The sequence below is a fragment of the Cibotium barometz genome, chromosome 29 (assembly GCF_041138505.1).
Source record: "Cibotium barometz isolate CiBa-2024 chromosome 29, ASM4113850v1, whole genome shotgun sequence".
Classification (NCBI taxonomy): domain Eukaryota; kingdom Viridiplantae; phylum Streptophyta; class Polypodiopsida; order Cyatheales; family Cibotiaceae; genus Cibotium; species Cibotium barometz.
The window spans coordinates 39,341,498-39,363,320 of NC_141074.1; the positions used below are offsets into that span (position 1 = coordinate 39,341,498).

The window sequence follows — 21,823 nt, forward strand, 5'->3', positions numbered from 1 at the left end:
AGCTGTGGTGCCTCTAGGGATCCTTTGGAAGGCATCAACTAGTTGTCAAGTTGGAGTGCGTTCATGCTCATCAACTTGTGCCAGTTGATGAGCGCGCCACTGGAGAGGAGGCAAAACACATTGATTGCCACAGTGAAGCTCCAGAGAGTTTATTCTGAAGTAGAAAGGTAAGTTGCGGTTCCTCTAAGGTGAGGATAGGGAGATTATTTTGCGAGCAGAAAAATTTTCTCATGGCCTTTACAATGAAGAGGAAGAGGGGGGCCAGTGGACAGCCCTAGCGCACAGAGGGAAGTGATCACCTTGCCCCTTGAATGAGGATCTGGGCCAATGAGTAGAGGGCTGAGACCATCAAATCCAGGATGCTGAAAAACCCATCCACAAAATGGCGCCGCTCGGGACAATGATACCTGAGTCCACTGCCTGGGGAAGAAGCTGGCTGCCGATGGAGATGCACTACTCTCCTTGGTTGCCCAAGGAGCCAAAAGTGGGAGACCAGAGAGTATGATGTGTCTCGGGAGAAGCTTCCTGGAGCGCCTGTCAAATTGTATTTTGGTACGTTGATCCCTATGAGGGCAAGTTGAATCTGCTTGGCTAGGAGAAAAGGTTGTGGACCCTTGCAGGTCTCGCCTCATTGCACGAGCAATTGGGTGCGGGTTTGGATGGGGAGTCATTTTAGTTGGTACGAGGCCACAAGCTCTCAAGGTGGGCATGGATGCGTACCGCCTATTAAGTTTGCTTGGTTCTAGTGCGGTCATTGGACGAGCATCTTGACTGTGAAGAGCCTGAAGCCCTTGATCCCCCCTTCTGTTCTTCCCTGGGGGGTCGAAGGGTGGCTGATCCATTGCCATGAAACTAAACATTTAGATACGCCCCTACTTGCCTACTAGGATGGCTTGCAGGTGGTGCAACATGGGTGCTTGTGGAAGCATGTTTATGAATTGATTGATTGGGATTAACGCCTAATCAAAGACTTAAACCCATGCACAAACTTCATCTTCTTCATGCCCAATACACAGTAGAGAGAGATGCCCTAATCTACCATGTATTACTAAGATGAAGTATATACAATGTTGAATAGAGATACTCGATGTTAGCACTACTCTTGAGTTCTGAATGACTCGATGATGACTGATTGGTCAATGAATGAATATGACTAAGGCCTAGATTCCTATTTATAGTGTCTAATGTTGGTAAGTTGGCTCTACCAACTCTACCAACCCTAATAATAATTCCCAACTAAGTGTGTTCACACAATAACCCAATAATTGTGTCCACACTAGGCTGCTCATTGGGCGCTTGGATAACATTACAATGATCTGGCACAATAGCCCTTACAAACACATGAATCTGGCCAGGTACTCGACCCCTGAGCTGGCCAATGAATAGAACCATGCCCATGTCACACTCAGGAGAGTGTGCACGTGACAGGAGGCTTTGCAACTGTCCTGACGTCGGCATTCTGTTGACGAACTTGCTAACTAGGGTTTCGGTTTCAAGGGTGGAGTTTTGTGCTGGAAAGTTGAGAGTTGATGGCAGCCTCGGACGGGGTACATGAAATGGCTGCCATGAAGTCCTCCCTCGGGGGGGGGAGGTGGGGCAACTTCCTGAAAGCACAAGCTAACCAAGAAAAAGGAAGAGGGGAGGCAGAACAGGAAGAAGAAATGGAGGAAGAACAGGTGAAACCGACAGCTTAATGAGAGGAGGGGGACCTGTGGAGGAGCTAGCAGGTGGGGGAGGGGCTGCAATAGAGGCGGCCGAGAGCCACATGGGCCGACGGAGCAGAACAAACAGAAAACAGGGCTAGGGAAGGATGCCCAAATAGAGGATGGGGCAGGGTGAAGAAGCACACAGAGCAGATAGGAGCCCCCAGGGCCCGGGGAGGGGGGGGTGAAGGCCAGGGGCAGGGCTGGCATGAACTGGTGTAATGAGAGAGGGAGGGGTGGTTGCTGGGTGGGGGTGGGGGTGGGGGTGGGGCTAGGGGAGCTCCAGCTTGTCATGATGAGGTGAATGGGACTGCATCTTGTGGGGGCAGCTGTTTTGGACGCTAATTGTGCAGGATTTGGCCAGCTACACTCGCCTAACCTTTCTTTTTGTCCCTGGGTGGCTGCAATGCTACCCGTATTTGGATTAAGACCATCTTTTTTACTATTGCAATTTGCATCAGGGTTGCATTTTGACAGTACGCCTTTAGATCAGGACCTAGGTTAATGCTGTAGCATGTAGTGGTCATCATAAAGGGATGGAGGCTTTGGAGGGCGGTAGTTGTCGGGACCCTTTTTTTGGGAGATTTGTAACTGTTAATGGAAAAAACCACTTCTTGCTTTTCATTCGAGAAACCTCACAAGAAACTGAAAAATAACTAGATGATTGTTAGTCCAAAACAAACCATTTTTAGCAATGATAAAGAAATATCTACATTCGGGGCTCGTGTGCAAATGTTTAATTTTGGGTTTATCTAGGTTGACTCTTATTTTGGTGTGAAGAGAATGTTTAATTTTGGGTTTATCTAGGTTGACTCTTATTTTGGTGTGAAGAGAATCTAACTGGTGTTGCAGCCCTCATTGCAAAAAGAATGCTACCTAATAAGCAAAAATGACTACCATTGTCACTGTGAGTGTGTGCTGCTCCTAAAGATCCACTTAATTCATGTGTGTAGAAACCAGGGAGAATGGGAAACCACTATGTATCTCCTCTGAGAGCCCCTTTATTATATTGTATGTACTTTTCAAGTAGCATGCACACATATTGAAAATGGTTCAAAGGAGTCCTTTCTTCTACCTCAAGCTCTTGCCTGTCACAAAGCTTGCGAGATGCAGTTTTTGTTCTTTTTGCATTCCACAGTGAAATGGTCGTAAGAAAGGCTCCACAAGCCATGACTCTGACTCTCAAGGCATCCTCCTTGGTAGGATTCTCTCATGGTAATTGTTATAGGGATGTCAAGCCTAAAAACACCTGTATATTATGAGATTAGAGGGAGATACCACTGCTTGTTCAGAGAGGGTTTTGGCCCACTTAGCCGGGTGAATGGAGTATCCTGATCAGAGATGCTTAGGCCTTTTCCTCCTTGAGCTACACCGACATAGAGAGAGGCTTCTACAGGTGCAGAGCCAGAGATCCCAGCCACAGATCACCAACTTCTTTAGGCCTATCAGCGAGCCACATCCCCCTCCCCTTGTATCATCTACCTCCCGACGAGGGCCCACACTACAGAGAGCCTTGGAGATCGGAGCTTCCAGGAGACTGCGACTACCCAGACGCAAACCACCACTACTCCATCAGGCCCAGTCTGCCGAGATCCAGGCACAATACCACTAAGCTATGGAGGAGAGAGTCCAGAGGCTACACCAGGGCACAACAGATGTGGTTAATACTAAAGTGCATGGTAGGCCAAGCCTTACACTTGTGAAAAGCCTTAACCATGCATGAAAGAGGGCTGCTTGGCTATAAAAAGACCCATTTCTCCCTCAATTTCCAACACCTACTTCTTGGAAGCCTAAATACTAGCAAATTTGCATTAACTCCCTTAGAACAGTACTAATCAACTCTTACAGTGTCATAGTACCCTTTATCTTGTCATATTGTCATAGTACTTCACAAAGTGGGCAATTATGGGCACAAACTCATGGACTTCAAGTGCTTAAGGAGGGAGCTTTCTTTATCTTGGTTGTACAGAGTCCTCCTCACCCCATGCCCCATGTATGATGTACTACACTCCACAGGTGGAATTAGTCGTATACCACCTATCATGATTGTACATCTATAGCATGCTAGACAGTGACTGCTGCATATGACTAGGATTAGCTTTTCATTTCAGTTTTTCTTTCCATGATACTCAAGACATGGACTTGTTGTATACAGATATGCCTCATAGGCCAATCTGGCCTTCCATAGACGTTAATATATCTTTTCTTTCTTTCTTTCTTTCTTTCTTTCTTTCTCAAGTTTATTCTGCATGGTGTTCGCCTTTGTCTGACAGCATGGATATGAAGGTGAGCCATTAGAATAGATCTCAAGGACCACCATGTGCCAACAATCAAAGGACAAAAGGAATCTTTACCCGGAATCTTACTCAAGTATGCTGTAGACCGTTTGATATGGCTTGCTTCCATTATTCCCTAATAGAGGACACCCTAGGGACTTTTGAGGGGGTGGTGGAATATGCTGTTTCCCTTGTTAATGTTGGTCAAATTGGTCTGACCTCCCTGACTCTTGAAATGAGCAACTTTGTTGTAGCTATGAATTACTAGCAACATGCTGTCCTGGTCCGTAGCTTTCATAACCTCCACAATTTGTTAGCTAATAGCTCTAATGACCTTAAGGGTCCTCTATATGGGCGAAGGTCTCATACAACCTGAAGTATTTGTGGTTAGTCCAATTTCTTCAATTGCACAGCTGCAAAGTCGTGGCCTACACCTGAGCATGAAGTGTTGCAGTTGGGTATCGATAAGTCTGCTCAAACATGTCATCCATTCTATGGCCTGCTGCAAAACGCTTTATTCAGACAGTTGGTTGCCATCCTAAAAGGGCGTTTGATAAATTTCACTTTGAACAAGTTGCATTTACTTCCCTTGACTTAAATATTGACGGCACATTTTTCTACATTCAGGGAGTTGCTTGTAAGAGTGTTTTTGGTATCATCTGTTGCTTTGAGCAGCAGTTTGCCTGTGTTCGGAATGCTTTCATGGGTTAGCGAATTGACTGGGCAATAGGTGAATGGTTCATTCATGTTGCAGCAACAAGCTCTGCGGAGGTGGAAACGATAGAGCCATTAGACTGGTCAGCTTTTCCTAGCACTGTGGCTCGAGATGATCGTGAGAACGCTCGGAATTCCTGGAGCATTCCAAATGGTAACAGCTTCCGAGTCCGCAGCAGGCAGTTTCCTTTTGATCGTTCAAAGGTAAAGGGAAAATCATCACATATTAGGTTTTGAGAATTTTCCTTGATGCTTGCAGCTGCCACAAGTTCTGGTTGGATTGCAGGTTCCAGCGGGAGAGTCTTTGATGCAATTAGTGTCAGTTGACTGGTTTAAGGATGCTGAACGCATGGACCATCTTGCTCGACGGAAAGGTTGTGCTGCCCAGGTAAGAGTTTCTGGCATAGGATTTTCTTGAGTGGTGTTTAAAAGGTCGTTTTGAAAACCACTCTTATCTTGTCATCTTATGGCCTAGAATCATCATTGTGCCTTGTGCACCAGCAACAGAATAGCCAGAAGGGAGTTAAGTCCCCTTTCCTTACGCTTTAGGCCTCCCTTCGTTTCTCACCCTTGTTCCTGGTTTGTCACCTAGGAGCACTGTGCCCTCCTTTCCAATACTACCTCCTCTTTCCGCCCCTCATCAATCTCTGCTTATTGCATTGCAGCCCAGCATTTTTGTCTCCAGCCCTCCTTGCAGTCCGTACAACAGATTGCTAGCAAAGACACTAGTGCTTTTCTAAAGTGCACAGAGCGTGGTGGCTAGCATTTTTTAAGAATGCTAGCCTCAAGTGTTGGTCATCAATATTGGGCAAATTATCAAAAAGTGCTAACCACCAGTGCTTTTCAAGGGAGTTAAAAACCGATGCTGGCAAAATTCACTAAGCACAGGTCAGGGGCGACTTTTTAGAGAGCTAAAAGCATCAGAGATCATGAGCTGGCACAGTAACATCACTTGCCCCATTTTGTAATCTTCTGTTCATAGTGCCACCGATTTACAATAATATGCAGACTTGTGACGTGGGCTTGCAAAAAAAAAAAGAGATGATACAAAAAAAATTGGTGACAAAAGAGTATTTATTCTACATATGGCTCTTGACCACAATTAGGCATGCAATTATAAAAGCATATTTACAAATTTATGCATCAAAACATTAATGCATAAAGCAACTAGTCATTGCTAGAGTTCCTTCCTGTTCTTTTTTCGCTTCTTGATTATTATGCAAAATAATTCAAGGTGCTATAGCTTAGATGCCAGATATACATTTACATGTGCAACCACAGCTTGAAGCATGAATACACTTGTAAGTTAGGTAGCTAGCCATACTTGTTAAAAAAACGGATCTGTTAAGTCAACCTTTAGTATGCCATTGGTCAAGCGGAATGCATGGTTGAGCAAAATGGAGAGGAGCTGGGTGTCTCCGACCTCCTCTCAAGAAACTCATTCACTTGTGCCATAATCTCCTCCTACTAGCTCGCACTAACCCGATAAGGTGGTCAATTAGGTGGCAAGCTACCATGGATTAGATCAATCGTATGATCTTCCAAACTTGCTGGAGGTAGATTAGCAGGTAAGCAAAACAATCACCAAATTCACGCAGAAAACACTAGCATCTAAAGAATCCATATGCACATTACCATGTTCAATAGTATCACATGCAAAAATCGAGTACGATGAAACACCCTTCTTCATAGCTTTATTAATCTAGATGTGAGATACAAGAGGTGAAGCACTTGCCCTCTTTGACATACTCTAACCTCTCTTGCCGTGTAAGCCCAAGTTTGTCCTTGTTCTTGCTGGATCTCAGGTTCTTCACTCCTGCACTTTCAGCCTTCTTAGGCTCTCGTGCGTCCCAGAAATTCTCTTATGCTGTTGCCCAGATTTACGCATGCTCGGACCTGCTTTGTTCTTGTCCATTCCCAAGCATGCCTGGATCTTTTTGGTGAGATGCTTGACATAGACCTTCTCTACAGCCAAAGCTGCGTCGAATAGCTCTTGGAAAGTGGAATGGGAGTGAAGTTCCAAGCCGTCTTGTATGATAGGTTGAAGACCTGCTTCAAACTTCCTCCTCTTCTCCACTTCGGAGAGACCGATAAGAATGCAAAACCTTTCGATACACCTTCCAAAAGCGGGCATGGTATGCTTCCACTTTCTCATGTTCCTTTAGAGCATCATGGTCAGGTGTAGAAGTTTCATACATGGTTATGGTCAAGTGTACATGTTCTGTACATGAAGTCAATGCATGTCCCACACGTCTTTGTAACCCTTTGGAATGATGTAGAGGTGTACCAGGCACTTATTAGGCTTCCAACCGGATGCACGGGCATGCACAGGCACCGGTCTAGGTTTAGGAGACGTAGGTCTTGAAGAGATTGAAAAGGGCGTGGGGGCTAGCCATAGGCCAGCCCACTGCCCAGTCAACCAGCCCTAGGGAGCCTAAGCCACCAGTCGGCCAGCAATAGGCCAGCCATTGCTCAGTCGGCCAGTCCCAGAAGGCCTATCAGCTCTAGCAGCAAATGCAACCAGCCACACATAGGAAAAGCGATAGCATTTAATGCTAATTTCTGCAAGTCGTCAGCATATTAAAAGAGGCCGACAACATCATTTGGAAAGCGACCAGCATCTGGGTGTTCATATATAAGTGACCTTTAGTCCCTCACATGATCTTATATTCCTGCAAGAGGCAAGGGTTGAAGAGCCTAGACAATGAGTAATAAGAGCCAAGGGAAAGGTGGAAGGTGAAGATCAAGGGTCATCTTCAGGCTGAGAGTCACCTCAGCCAAGTGAAGGTCTCTAGAGTCATGTCAGTCCTGGCTATTCACAGCCAACAGTCAGTCATTTTACTCATTCAATACATATGTGGTGGGGGCACTTCAAAGGGTATTTGGGACCCACACTGTGTCTCTCTTCTCTGTTTCCACTCTTATTCTCATTACATTGTGCTATACATTGTCAAGAACAAAGGTGCTGAAAGCTATTTATCAAAGTATAATCCTTGTCTCGAAGCTTCGGCATGTTACAGTGGTATCAAGTTTTGCCTTTTGGGGAAGAGATTCAACCAAGGATCTTTTATTGCCCACTTGTGTGGTGGGTTTAAAGACGTCAAAAGCACTCCCCATTCCGGTGGCTGTCCCCTCGAAGGATGGTTGGTTTTCAGCCTCCGGAACATGACCGAAAACATCTCCCACACACATAGTGGATGGTTTGCTTGCGGTCAAGAAGAACCTTGACCACTCCCACTATGGCAACTTCCGACGATGAGAGAGAATAAGAGATCGAGGAAGAAACTGTCACTTCTACAACAATGGCATCGGGGAGCGTTGCTCTCTCAGTGGGGACTAGATGACATGGATGTTCTAGAATTTCATGCAACTCATGAAGCAACAGGGAGATCAATTGCTTGATCAGAAAGCTATGATTGCGGCCATGGAGAAGCGATTACCTCTTCTGACCTCTTCTTCCCCCATTACTTCCCCCCTCTTGCTAGTTCTCACCCAGATCCCTACCCAATTCCTACCTCTACATCTCCAATGAGGGATTAACGTAGCTGGCCCGTTCTTTGCTCGAGTTGTAGATGCAAGAGATGGAGCTTCGGATGAAAACTGTTCACCGTGAAACAGCAGCGCGCGCCGCCGAGCAAGAAGACTAAAGACGACACGTGGAACACGAACGATACCTTGTAGCTCTAGACGAAGAGCGGTATCAGCAACTTTCTCAACTCATGTTCACGAGAAGGTGAACTTGAGTAAGGATAATGGTAAACTTGATCGACCGCTTTGTATTCTTGGATTCATCAATTTGAAGCTTATCTTGCTGTGGGTAGGAAGTCGGATATTATAAGGTAGTGTTAGTTAGTTGCTACATTGAGGATGAGACCATTTCTTGGTGGACTTATTGGGCGTAGACTAATTCCCATTTTGGAGTTGCCAACTATGTATGGGACCAGTTCATCACAAACCATAAGAAGCGTTTATTACCACCTCATTATCTTGAGCGGCTTGAGGACGAGTTCAGAGGATTGTGCGAGAACACGCATCTGGTTCTCTAGTTTGCCAACAAAATCACTTACTTGGCTTTATAATTGAGCAAATTTGAGAAGAACAAGAGAGGGTAGTTTCTTTATGGTTTAGACATGTAGATCCAATGGAATGTGCATATGTTTGAACCGCCAACCTTCAAATGGACACTTGCGCTTGCGTAAAGTGTCAAAATGAAGTACAATAGTGGAAAGTCCAAGACTTCCTAGGCCATATTGCCCAAGGCAGCTAAAACCAATTGGGCTCTACCCCAAGATAGAGCATAGGAGTGTTTGGCTCCAAGAACTTGACCAACGTGCCTAAACTTGCTCTGTACCTGAAAGCTCAGGTAGGCAAGACTGGCGGTAAGCTGAGCCAAGATTAGCAAACCCAATATAAAAAGGAGGGACGATTCTATTGTCATACAAAAGGCCATACCTCCAGGGCATTTTAGAAAACCCTTGTCGAGACCTCAACCTCAGCCTCAACAGTTTCAGTGGTGAGCCAAACTCCCACACAGATTTCCTAGGATGCCTCTAGTTCTTTGGCTCCGAGTTCTATGGTTGGCACAATTGTCAATCTAGAGTTGGAAGTCGGGAGCTCAAAGATAAGAAAAGGGCACACATGACCCGGAGTATGAGCACAACAAGGTGCTCAAGACCTTTGGCTACATAGGTGTAAGAGGGTGTTCATAGCTATTGAGTTCTGAATCCCAACACACAAGGTATCTGAAACCGGCCTCTGATAGAAACCAGAGTGCGGTAGACTAGCAGTCACCCGTCCACTTGTAGTCTAGATGTGAAAACAAAACAGATTGGAGCTAGAGTGCCCAAATCTGAAAACAGAGCGACACCTGTTGGCCCCAAAGCTTGGCGCCCCTTGCGGTATTTCTTTATTCAATTAAAATAATATGAATGGCTGAGTACAACAAAAATCAGCCAAGAGATTACACCTGTATGTCCAATCTGACGGCCCACAAATCCTTCTTAGCACAAAGGATCTATGCACACAGATCTGTGTCTCCAAATAACACACTGTGCCTCCCTCGGATCAGCCAAGACCACTAAGCAGGGCAGCCATGAGCATACATCTGGCATAACTCAAGTGCATGATATAACATCTCAGCTCATACATACATATGTTGTCCAAACTCTGTCTCAACCCTTGTCAATCTGCCATACCCCTCCTCTCACAAGGGGCCAAATAACTGATATCTGCAACAGACATCAAGCAGTAGAAAGAGAGATAGATGAACAGAAACGGAGCTTACCAAATTCAGCTCGTGAAACAGCACTGGAGGAAGCAACGGTACCAATCTGTACTCGCAGGCACTTGTATCCACAACCCTGCTTCACATATGTGCATGTACTTGTCTGTACCCTCCTCCTTGTGTTCACTTCTATGCTGTCTTTGAAAGTACAGATCTGAAAAACAGCACTGTACTTGTATGAACTTGACTGTACTTGCTTGTACTTGATTGTACTTGCTTGTACTTGACGGTACGGGCTGTTTTTGCAGAAAACCAGAAGTAGTCGCTGCTGATTTGCTGCTGGTCGCCTGCGCCGTCTGCTACAGTATTGTCCAGCACCTGTACTTGCCCCAAAACTGGCCGTACAGCGTACCTGCAGAAAATACAGAGCTGTATTTGCAGTCGTACAGCCTGTACAGCCTGGATTCAGCAGTCGCAGCCGCCTGTCTCTGTCCCACAGCTCTGCGCCTCTCTGTCCACAGCAGTACCTGCAGTCGTACAGCACTGTACGGCTGCTGTACGGCCTGTTACAGCACACAGCTCACAGAAAACAGCAACAACCAGTATATTCAGCAGCCGCCTCCTCCTTCTCCACTTTTCCATGCTAGAGCACCCACTTTTGCTCCACGACTCCCAAAAGGGAAGAGAGAGAGAGAGAGGAGAGAGAAACCACTCCCCAAAATAATCCCTAGGGCCCCAAACTTTTAAAAGTTCCCTAGGGCCACTGAGGCCTAGGGGCAACTTTTATAAACATTAAAGGTTTAATGTTCTAGTTCCCCCCTTCACACCTAGGGATGTCCACACATCTTAAACTCTGTCCGGGCACCCCCCATGTGAATCATAAAATATTCTGACTCTGCAACCACCATGCCCACACTTGTGCTGTTCCATTTTCACAGGGCCATGACAGTATCTCTTGTGGAAAGCTCGCACTAGCTCTCTCTCGAGATAGTGTATCAGATGTCATATGGTTGTAACTTTGGTCTCATAGGTCACTTTGGCCTTTTGAAGACGTTAATATAACATTTCATTTCATTTCATTTCTCCTTGTGAAAGGCAATGTGCTCAAGCTAGAGAATCTCCTAGCTCATCAACTTCTAGCAAATCTCCCATGACAGGCTCTGCTTGATCTTCCCCAACATAAGACTCACATGAATAGCATTGTGAATCCTCCAATGGTCAGGTAATGCTAAGCTGGAAGCAACCTCATTGTTCTTCTTGATCACCTCAAAAGGGCCGTAGTATCTGGTAGAGAGCTTAGGACATGCTCCCTCTTTCCCTTGCCTCTTGCGGAGTCTTGCTTTCTCAAATTTCAGCGATACCTAATCATTCTCCTTGATCTTTAATTCTCTTCTATGCTTGTCGGCAGCCCGCATTTACTTATCTTGCAAATGTGCAATGGCTGTCTGCACTTGTGCAAAGGCAATGCCAAGGTCTTGGCTCCTGACTAATCTAGAGCACACTATAAGTGTGCCTGTATACTAATCATATCCTTCCTGCCGCCCTGAATAGTATATGTTCTTTGCAACATACATATCCATATCCTAATATACATTCCTGTACCACTGGCTGTACAATCAGCTTTATGCATAAGCTTTGCATCGATTACTTGCAAACATAGTATGCAAAATCCATATTTTCCCATAAGCTGAATTGATTCAGAGCTTTGCCACCACTCAATGATGGCCTTTCCGTAATGGCAAACATTCTCGGGGCTGATTTATGCATAGCATACTCATGAGTCTTGGCATAGATGTTTTTGCAAAGTATACTTAGTTCCATGCAATATTATCCAATGTCACATTGACGTTCAAGCCTACAAACACTTACCAAATGGTCCAGGTCTACCAGTTGTCCATAGTTGTAAGCCCAGCGGGGCGTGCCGTGACAAATTCAACCATGTGTCCAAGGGATAAAGATATATAGAGAGAGAGGGGAGAGAGAGAAGGGAATAGGGAACTTGCACAGTACACCACATTGAGCGGGGAACAGGCCTCGACCCCTTTCAGGAGTTTATTCAGAAACAATCCACGGGCTTTTCAAGCTTGGACCAATATAGTCAGTGAATACAAAATCAAACAAATATGTCGAGGTAGAAATACGGATCGAAGTCAACGTAGAGGCACAAGATCTTTGATGCTGAGCACACCACGGGGATGACCCACAAGAATCTGTCAGCGGGCTAGTACCAGTATCCAGAATTTGAGTCAAATCCCAAGTCTAGATGATGTCCAGTAAAAACAAGCTCAATGCCCAAGCTGTAGTAAAACCTCAAAAAGCTCCTCGAAAAAGTAAACACCAAGATGAATCCATAGATGGTAGTCGAACTTGTGTATCGGGAGGCAAATATATGGACTGCTTGCTAGGTTTCTGTCGGGAATCAAGAGAGGGCACAGGCGGCACTGCTGGTGGTGGTAGGCAACGCTACTGCAGTGCTGCAAGTAGAGTAGGGGGAGCAGTATAAGCAGGTGGCACAGAGGAGCTGAGACAACCGGTGTAGGTGGCTGAGAAACGGTGGAGAAGGGTGACGCAGCCGATGCAAATGGCAGATCAATGGCAGCTTTGGCGGAAAGGGTGGCACAAATGGACTGTCTGGCAGCGGTGCAAGGAGAAGAGGCCAACGGTGATGGATGTGCAGCTCCCCACTAGGCGGAAAGAGAGGGTGATGAAGACGAGGGCCTTCTTGCTCTTGCTCCACACGCTTTTTGCTCAAGAAGAGGGGCTCAAGGTTCTTTTATACTTGGGGAGGGCCTTGCTTTCTTCCAAAAGCAATACTTTTTGCTTTGCTTTCTCTTTTTGCTTTGGTATTTTAATAATAATAAAGTATTACTTATCTTTTGCCAAAGTTCTTGAATTTTGCTTTTCTAACTTCAAGGCCTTCCTTTTGGCCCTAGAGATGCTTTTTGGAAAAGTGGCCTTTAGCTTTTTGATCCGGCTCAGTCTCCTCTTTCCAACGGTACCCTTGGCTCGCGGTCAACTCAGTTTGACTTTTTCTTTTCTTTTCCTTGCTTTTTTGACCAAGACTGGTGCTTTTCCCTGTGCCAACTTCATGGTCCTTGTTCCCATGCTTTCATCACCCTATCTAGTGTTCGAGCATGTGTTCCATCATGTGAAAAGAGCAAGGAGGGCCAAATAGTTACATTCCCTCCCTCTTATATTGCTGTTGTCCTCAACTGCGGAATACAAGTGTTCCATTTGTTCCAAGTACTAGCCCTTTTTGGAACACTTGTATTCCACAGTTGTCCTCAACTGTGGAATACAAGCGTTCCATCTCTTCCAAGTACTAGTTCCATATGGTTATCTTGTGTATCTGGTCTTTCCCTATATTTGTGGTACCATCTGCTCATTTGGCAACATCTTTATGCCTTATCTTTGACCAGTGGCTTTTTTTTTTTCCCCATGAAAAGATCCTTTCATGAGTTATAAAAAGAAAAAAGCCCAATGGGCTACAAACCCTCTCATGCTTTCATAAGAAGGCAGAGCAGAGATCCAATCAAGGCAGCTAGGGAGACTCTCCCTAGGTGCAGAAAAGTACAAATAACTGAGAGGCTATATCATACAATAGGAGGGGGGAAAATCCAAACAGGTGGCCTGTAGTGCCAGCGGGGGGTACCCAGAGTATAGAAAGGGCCGCTGCGCCAAGTGGTGTGGAAGGCCTGGCATCGCAAGATCGCTCGATCCGAGTCGCCCCGGATGCGGTCATACTGGCCTTGCAGGGTGTGATTCAACTCCTGCCAGATAGCCCGAACAGTCTCTGTTGGTGGCTCCAGTCTCCCCTCAAAGGCCCTGAAACAACGGGCTCTCCAGGTGAACCATATGGTGAGGCTGCTGAGGAGCTCCCATCATAAATCCCTCTCCTGTGTCCAGTCGGCTGTCGAGAAATCCGGTGAAGGAACAAGGCGAGGCTGGCCCCCAATGAATCTGATGGCCTGGCTGGCCTGCTCCGTCTCGTATCCCAGAGCTAGCCCTGACGAAGTCGACCAAGTAGCGGCTCCCCATGTATACATTTCCTCTGGAGAGAGGGGGGCCAAAATGCGCAGAATCCTCAGCCAAATCTGTTGGGCCTGTGGACAGTCCCATAGGCAATGTTGTTGTGTCGCCAATGGGTGGCCGCATCGGACGCAGGCCGGCGGAAGGCCACTGTAGACAAGCCAGGTGCCAACTGCAGAGCCCCTGTGGGCAACCAGCCACTGGAAAGGCGAGATCCTGCGTGCCTGTCTGCTAGCCCAGAGCCTGGTCCAAAAATCCTCCAGGAACTCCTGTGAGAGTCCCTGTAGCCGCCAATGCTCCGATGCAGCTGGAGAGACCGTCCTCCTCGCAGTCAAAATATGCCTCCCCAATCGAACAGTGTACTGAAAAAAGGTGATCTCTGTGGCCTCGGGGGACGCATAAGGATCATGCCACTCGTACTCGCCAGGGTCCCACTAGAGCCGGGTCAAGGGACGCACAACATATGCCCATATGCACCAATCAGAGTCCACATCTGCAGGGTCTGGATCAATATGCCACTTCCGAGAAGCGGCGGCCACTACCCGTATCCTCTGAAAGATGCACTCTGCAACCAAAGGCGACCCCGCCTCCACTCTCTGAAGTCTGCTCTCATCCTGTATCTCATAGTATGGCATCTACCATCGTCAGTGCAAGCTCTGACAGCAATTAGGATCTCCAACTGTGTAAAGGCTCCCATCCACCGTGGGGCCGCTGGCTCAAAAGGCGTGAACCACTCCTCAGTGAGAGCCTCCTGAATGTCATCCCTCATAATCAGCCCCCCTCTCAAATGACTCAGCCTCTCCGCCTGCCAATCTCCAAAACTGCGTGCTGTGCCTGCCGCCAATGGTCCCCAGGCTAGACGAGGCCGAGAGCCAAGCATATGACCCTGCTCTGTGCGTACCGCGGGGCTCTAGATGAGCGGCTGTCTGGCCCGCTCCTCCTCACAAGTGGGAGGTCTTTGAGAAAGCCCCGGTCTTAGCAACTCCCAAGCTCGCAGGATACTCAAGGCAAATCTATCCTCCCATCCTCTACTGAGGCCTGTCCTCCTCATCTCTGTGAAGATCCACCGTATCTTTGGTGCCCAAGTGCCCCCTGCGGGGGGAGCTCTAGCTTGCAGTCGCTGAAAAAGAAGCTCCTTCCAAGGCTCAGCGCTTGGAAGCAGCCCTCGAACAATAAGCTTACCCAACAAGGCTCTACTTTGATCAGCTGGATCTATAATGCCCAAGCCCCCCCTGGGCCAGCAGAAGAGTAATAACTGCCCAAGCAACCTTAGCCCGGGCCGGCTGACCATCCCGCCCAGACCAAAGAAAGTTCCTGATCAGCCTCTGTACCTGGCTGATGCAAGAGCTCGAGAAAATCCAACAAGACGTGATATACCACATAGTCGCTAAAAGCACTTGATTTGTCACCACCACCCTCCCAGCCAAGGAAAGCCGAGCTGTACTCCAATATAAAAGCTTCTTCCGAATGCTCAGAAGAAGCGGGGCGATCTGTTGTCAGGTGACAAATCAAGTCCAATCTGGCATCCCAGATACCGCATTGCTGTGCCAGGACGAATCCATCTAAAACCCGGGTCTGGGCTCCATGCCGGAGCAGGGGCGCTACTGATCCAAAAAGCCACTGTCTTGCACCAATTGATCAATGCTCCCGAAGCCACACCAAAAACCTGTAGAGATTGCTCTGCCCTCTGTAGATTGGACTCCTGGCCATGCAAAAACAATCCCGTGTTACAGCAAACTCAGAATCAAGCAAGTCCTCACCCCGGACTAGAAGCTAGAGTCCTCTCAAACCAACCTCCTCTGCTGTCAGATACATGCTCATAGCCTCTGCAAAGAAAAGAAAAAGGAACGGAGCGAGAGGGCATCCCTGACGGACTGATCTGGTCAGCTCAAAACTCGGCCCCCGTCCTCCTGCCACCATCAACACCTGGCTACGAGCTGTGGAATATAGAGCCGCCACCCCTCGAATCCAGTCTGTCTCAAAACCCAGGCAAAGCATAGTGCCCTCCAGAAAAACCCAGTCGACTCTATCGTATTGACCAGTGGCTTTGTTCTTGATGGTACTTCTTTAGAGCCTGAAACCTGTGTTAGATAAAATTAATACATACTTAACTTCTGCAAAAACTAGATGGAAGCTAGTCAACAAACATGTATACATCATTCGCATCTATTGGGTATTCCAGGTACTGGCCAAGTAGCCTGGAGCCTAGTGGACTATCACATGCCATAAATCCAAGCATTGTCCATACACCAAAAACAACACACAAAGTCAAAGAAATTCAAACATACATCAGTATGTAATGCACAAGTAATGATCCTCCTCTTCATGGATTGTCTTGTCTAGTCTCATCAGAAACCGATGCTCAACTATCTGGCTCCCAAGGAAAACTGCTCAGACTATCCTCAAGGCCATCTGGTCACTAGGACCGCCCGAGAGTTCATCAATAGTCATCTGGGCCATCGGCATGGTTTTCCTCTCTGCCACAACATTTTGTTGTGGTATGGCATAGTATACTATTGCTTTATGTCCTTTTCTGCCAAATATGCCTTAAATGCATTTGACATATATTCCCCCCCCTCGATCTAAGCAGAGGGTTTGCACTTTGCAACCTGTCTCATTTTCAGCTTTGGCAACAAAATGTTGAAAACACATAAAGACCTCAGATTTTGCCGTTAAAGGGTAAACCCATGCAATAGTCATCAATGAATGTTACAAAGTATAGATGCTTCCCAAGTGACGGTGTCCTCATGGGACCACACACATCACTGTGTATGAGCTGTAATTTCCGGACAGCCCTTATTGATCCATCCTTGGGGAAGGCGTTTCTATGCATCTTTCCCAAAATTTATCCTTCACATACATGTGGAGGTGGCAACTCTATATGTGGCATATACTCCACCATTTGATGCCATTGTAGCAGCATCAAGCTTCCAAAATTTACATGTCCAAACCTGGCATGCCATAATTTTGCCTCTTGCATGGCAAAAGTAGTAGTGGCCAAGCATGTCCTCTCTTCTCATATGAGTCGAAATGATACAAGCCCTGGTACAATGTGCCAAAAGTGACTATAACATAGTCCTTTTCTCTATCCCGCACCGTGCATTTGTCATCCTTAAAGTCCACAACATATCCTCTTTTAGCAAAAGAGGAGACTGACAACAAATTCTTCTTTATTCAAGGCACATACAATATATCTGTAATGCATAGATCTGAACCATCTATAGCTGTGAGCATAATGTCACTAATGCCTTGGATTGGATAGTGGTTGCAGATGATTAGAGAGAGAAGCCACCACACTAGGGGTCGAAATAGCCTTGGGTTGACACCCCCCCACCCTCCCCTCCCCTTTTTTGAGTTATATTAGATAAAACTCCTTGGAGGAGTCTTGAGTATAAGTTCTTAGAGCAAGAGAGCTCTCTTGTCTTTTTACATGTCTCAACAATGAGAGAATGGTTGAATTTACAATTCTTGCCAAAAAGCACTTGAGAAAGCGTTTTAAAACTCACTTAGAGTCCAAAAAGCATCTTTTTAATAATAAAAGCTCTTCTCTTTTTAGTACCTTTCCAAAAGCTAGTCGCGCCATTTCAAGCCTGTAAGGTGACCTTACGTTGCTATCTTGCCACATCACCATCGCCATGTCATCAACACCATGCCACCTTTTTTTTCCCAAATTTTTTTTATTTTTTTATTTTTGGTGCGTTGCATTTTTGCGTATCAACAACTTGCATTTTGATGCTTCGATGACATCCCTTAACTTATTAGACAGTTGTCCTCAACTGTTAGGTCTTGCTTTTCTCTGTTTTTTTTTCGTGGGCTTAGCTCTTCTCTCTCTGGCTCTTGAGACATGGTTCTTCATGCAGAATGTCCTCCTCCTATCTTGTGCGTGGCTTTGGGGAGCATCTTTCCACGGTTTTCACCCTTCACATAGAGTGACCTTGGGTTTGACCTCTCCGGCAGATACTCCCACCCCTTGCACCTCTAGAGTCACCCTCAAGCAAGAGTTTCCTAGCATGATTCTCTTCCTGTCAAGATTAACATGCACCCGTTATATGTCAGAAGACACAAACACGTGCACGCATGCTCATCCTTGGATTTAATCGGGCGTCCCCGACCCTTGGCACACATACAAATATGCTTACAAGCATAAATCAAATAAACAAATGAATGCACAAACAGCTCCTTGGTTTTTACACCAGTTCCACTGAATTATCAAAATACAGGTTGCTCATATGCAAAAAAGCAATACACCTACGAAAAAAAAGAGAAGTGGCGTGGCACTGATGATGTGCCGATGGTAACGTGGCATTGACACATGGCAGGATAGCAGTGCAAAGTCACCTTACAAGCTTGGAGTGATGCGACTAGCTTTTGGAAAGCACAAGATTAAAAGCTTTTTAAATACTAAAAAGAGAAGAGATTTTATTATTAAAAAGATGCTTTTTGGACTATAAGTGAGTTTTAATGCGCTTTTCTCAAGTGCTTTTGGGCAAGAACTATAAATTCAGCTATTCTCTCATTTTTGAGAGATTTTAAAAGACAAGAGAGCTCTCTAGCTCTAAGAACTTGTACTGAAGACTCCTCCAAGGGGTTTTATCTAATATAACTCGGAGAGGGAGGAGGGGGGGGGGCGGGGGGGGGGATGGGTTTCGGCCCAAGGCTATTTGGACCGTCGCTAGTGTGGTGTCTTCTCTCTCTACTCTCTCTCTTTTGCTTATTTTCAGATTTTCTCAAGGTTTTACGCATGAAATTGTTGTTTTCTTCAAAATAAGCTAAGTACCCATGCCACAGCCCTTACAAAGAGAACCCCAACGTAGCGGCCATCCAAAATCTATGAAAAGCTTTCATAGCCATAATCCATAATCCATAATCCATAATTCATAATCCTGGGAGATTAATGAGAGGTGCCATCCCACATATGAGAACTGAGAGCTGCAAATATGCGAAGTATGTGACATGCATGAGGTTGAGACTAAGTAGCACATCGTTTTTTGCAAACTATGAGATTAGAGGCTGTTTTCATTGCCTATCCGGCCCTATTCGCCAAATGAGTTGTGTGGCACTCTTTGTCTGGGATATAGAGACAGAAAAACCGACTAATAGTGTAATAGATAAGAGTCAACACCAGATACTCCTCAAATTATTTTTCCAAAGCATGGAACAAGTTGAGCTAGAGAGCAAGGCAACAAGGAAGAGATGCAGGTAACCAAATTAGAGCATGCGTTGAGAGACACCAGCCACAGGTTCCCATGTGCTCCCTAGTTTTGGCTAGATGTTCTGAGACTCACACAATGTATTAGAGGTCTACAGCTCATCAGCAAAGAAGATCGCCTTCCAAACAATGCAATTCATGAGTTTGATCTCCCAAACTTCCATCATGGGACGAGGTCTTGGGAAGGCTATGCAACACTAGGCAGACTTGTTAGCTTCCTCTTTTCATTCACACAGAATGCTTTGCTTAGGATTTAGGGGGTGCCCTATGCATCTTTCAGCACAGTAATTGTGCGTCACTAGTGTGTGGTCTACCAAGGTGTTTTTAACTTCACCTCTATCAGTATCATCATAGCCTTTCATTACTTACATAGTTTTTTTCTGGTTGCGGATTCAGATAGCTGCTGAAAAAGGTTTCTTCACCTTACTATTTAATTTGCAGGTATATAAACACTTTCCGATGCTCCTCCTGTTTCTTTTTGTGCTGTGTTCAGGAATTTCTGGTCCTTAATCCTTGTTTTGGCCATAGGTACCGGGACCCACACATTACAGCATGGTTCTATACTTCGTGGCAAGAAGGTCAATTCCTCCTGGATCACTATTACAGAGATTTGTAGATGCTGATGATGGCTTTAGAAACAACAGGTTGAAGCTTATTCCATCAGTTCCCAAGGCAAGAATCCAAGTGTATTCTTTGAAGAAAAATATTATTTAAGTGTCACTTTGATTCCCTGATCCAGCTCAAAATTTCTCCTAGGATTGCTTGCCATGACAATGTTCAGTTGAGCTGACCTACTTGTTCACAATAGAAGCTTCTCATTTATGGTGAATTTGCAGGGATCCTGGATAGTGAGACAGAGTGTGGGCAGTACACCTTGCATACTTGGAAAGGCTGTGGACTGCAACTATTATCGGGGGAAGAAATATCTAGAGGTCCTGTTTGCATTTCCTCTCTTGTTCCTGAGTGTGTTGGGCTGTGGGTTGTAAGATTTTCTAGAGGTGCTATTTTCTGTTTGATATGTATGACAGGTGGATGTCGACATTGGTTCATCTGCTGTGGCAAATGGAGTACTTGGACTTGTTTTTGGTGTAGTAACATCCTTGGTGGTTGACATGGCTTTCCTTGTTCAGGTGGTCAGTCATAAGAAACTGATAAATGTCAGTCTTTGCCCTTTTTTTTGCACATTCGAGCTCAGTAGCCTGTAAAATGTCTTGGGTTTATACAGGAAGTTGCTACATCACCTGTATTTACGGGATTCCTCTAAGGATGGGTTCATGCATAGCTCTCTAGGCTGCACCTGTACTTTAAAGAATCCCATAAGTACAGGTTCTGTAAGAGAAAAACTCTGATGGTCATCTGCCCCTGCTGACAGTGGTTGCATTCACTGTCCCTGGCAGTCGGTTTCTTATTAGATACTGACCTGGTTTCTTTGGTGGGGATTTCTAAGTATTTTTACATTCACTGTCCCTGGTAGTCGGTTTGTTATTAGATACTGACCTGGTTTCTTTGGTGGGAATTTCTAAGTATTTTGTGTTTCTATCTTTGCAGGGAAATTCATTGGAAGAGCTGCCTGAGAGGTTGATTGGTACTGTACGCATATCACGGCTTGAGCTCTCAAAAGCTGTTTCTCCCTACCTTGATAGAGATTCAGTTGACTGACCAAAAAGCTATGAAGGTTCTGCAACCTTTTGGAAAGCTTTCTCTACCACCTACGTGTCAACTACAATGTGTCAACTGCGACATGAAGAGGGGTGTGCTGGCTTCCTTACCATCTCATACAACAAGGCAATGACTTACCTACCTTTTTGTCTTCCTTCATTTGGACAATAATGCACATGCATCATGCCCTCTTTGCAGTGGATATGGGCTGGTGCTTCTATGGGCCAAATGGGTACATGTGGAGATCCGGTGCTGATGAGCTATGCTGGAGAGAACTTGGCATTTGCATGGCTCATATCCAGGTGAGTAGTAGGTTGGGAAGTTAAACTCATAGAGAGGATCAAAGTGTGCTTTGGTGAGAAAAGTCAAGTTTATTCCAGAGCAAACCTGTAGCATGGTTGAGTGATGCCAGGATACTCTTTAGGCAAAAGTACACACCTGCTGTATAGAAGCTAAATGGGCAGAGTGTCCTGAGGAAACCACTTACTGAATTATAGAGTCTAGTTCTGATCTGAGATCTTATCCAATTGTAAAAAAGAAAAAAAAATAAACCCTTTCTTGTCACTTTTATTCATTGTATCTTTTGGTGGCATAGCAAGACACCCACTATTGCTTGAGCGAGCGCATAATGGGATTTTGGTAGCCTTTTTATCACTGGAATCCATGGTTTCATCTCTACCATGTATCAGAGCAATGGATGTTTGAGAACGATTCTGAAAGCAACAAAAATGCTCTGCTCCTTTGAATCATATAATCTCTAGCTAAAGTAATGATTGAGACACTAGAGCAAATGGTGACTGAAGAAGAAGAGGGCTGTAGAGAGATGGTTTATCGACCTTTTGCAGTAATCGGATTGAAAGGGGCTACTAAATCATTAACTGATGAAGGGGGTTGTGATGTTGAAGGTGGACAAACAGAAAAGCCCCGATTCCCACATAACCGCAGATTGCCAGCAAACCTGTTGGCAAAAAACTCACAATGAGAACAATATCATGACAAATATAAGAAA

The 21,823-nt window shown here is 45.6% G+C and overlaps 1 protein-coding gene across 4 annotated transcripts in view; it reads left to right on the forward strand.

Annotated features, from left to right (window-relative positions):
- The window catches only part of LOC147622166 (protein ENHANCED DISEASE RESISTANCE 2-like), a 90,368-nt gene extending 68,901 nt beyond the window's left edge, over window positions 1–21,467 (forward strand). The window contains exons 16-23 of one of the 4 annotated variants that reach the window (XR_015269657.1): window positions 4,734–4,897; window positions 4,980–5,081; window positions 19,552–19,596; window positions 19,684–19,827; window positions 19,992–20,087; window positions 20,184–20,312; window positions 20,704–20,906; window positions 21,013–21,406. Coding sequence is in view for 2 of the 4 variants with exons in the window: in XM_086823265.1 (XP_086679391.1) it covers window positions 4,734–4,897; window positions 4,980–5,081; window positions 19,552–19,596; window positions 19,684–19,827; window positions 19,992–20,087; window positions 20,184–20,312; window positions 20,704–20,814 (791 nt within the window). In the remaining 2 variants the exon portion in view is untranslated. Of the gene's footprint in view, window positions 1–4,733; window positions 4,898–4,979; window positions 5,082–19,551; window positions 19,597–19,683; window positions 19,828–19,991; window positions 20,088–20,183; window positions 20,313–20,703 lie in introns of all 4 variants that reach the window. The other 3 variants (XR_015269658.1, XM_086823266.1, XM_086823265.1) reach the window with 3 other exon arrangements.
- Window positions 21,468–21,823: the final 356 nt, after the last annotated feature.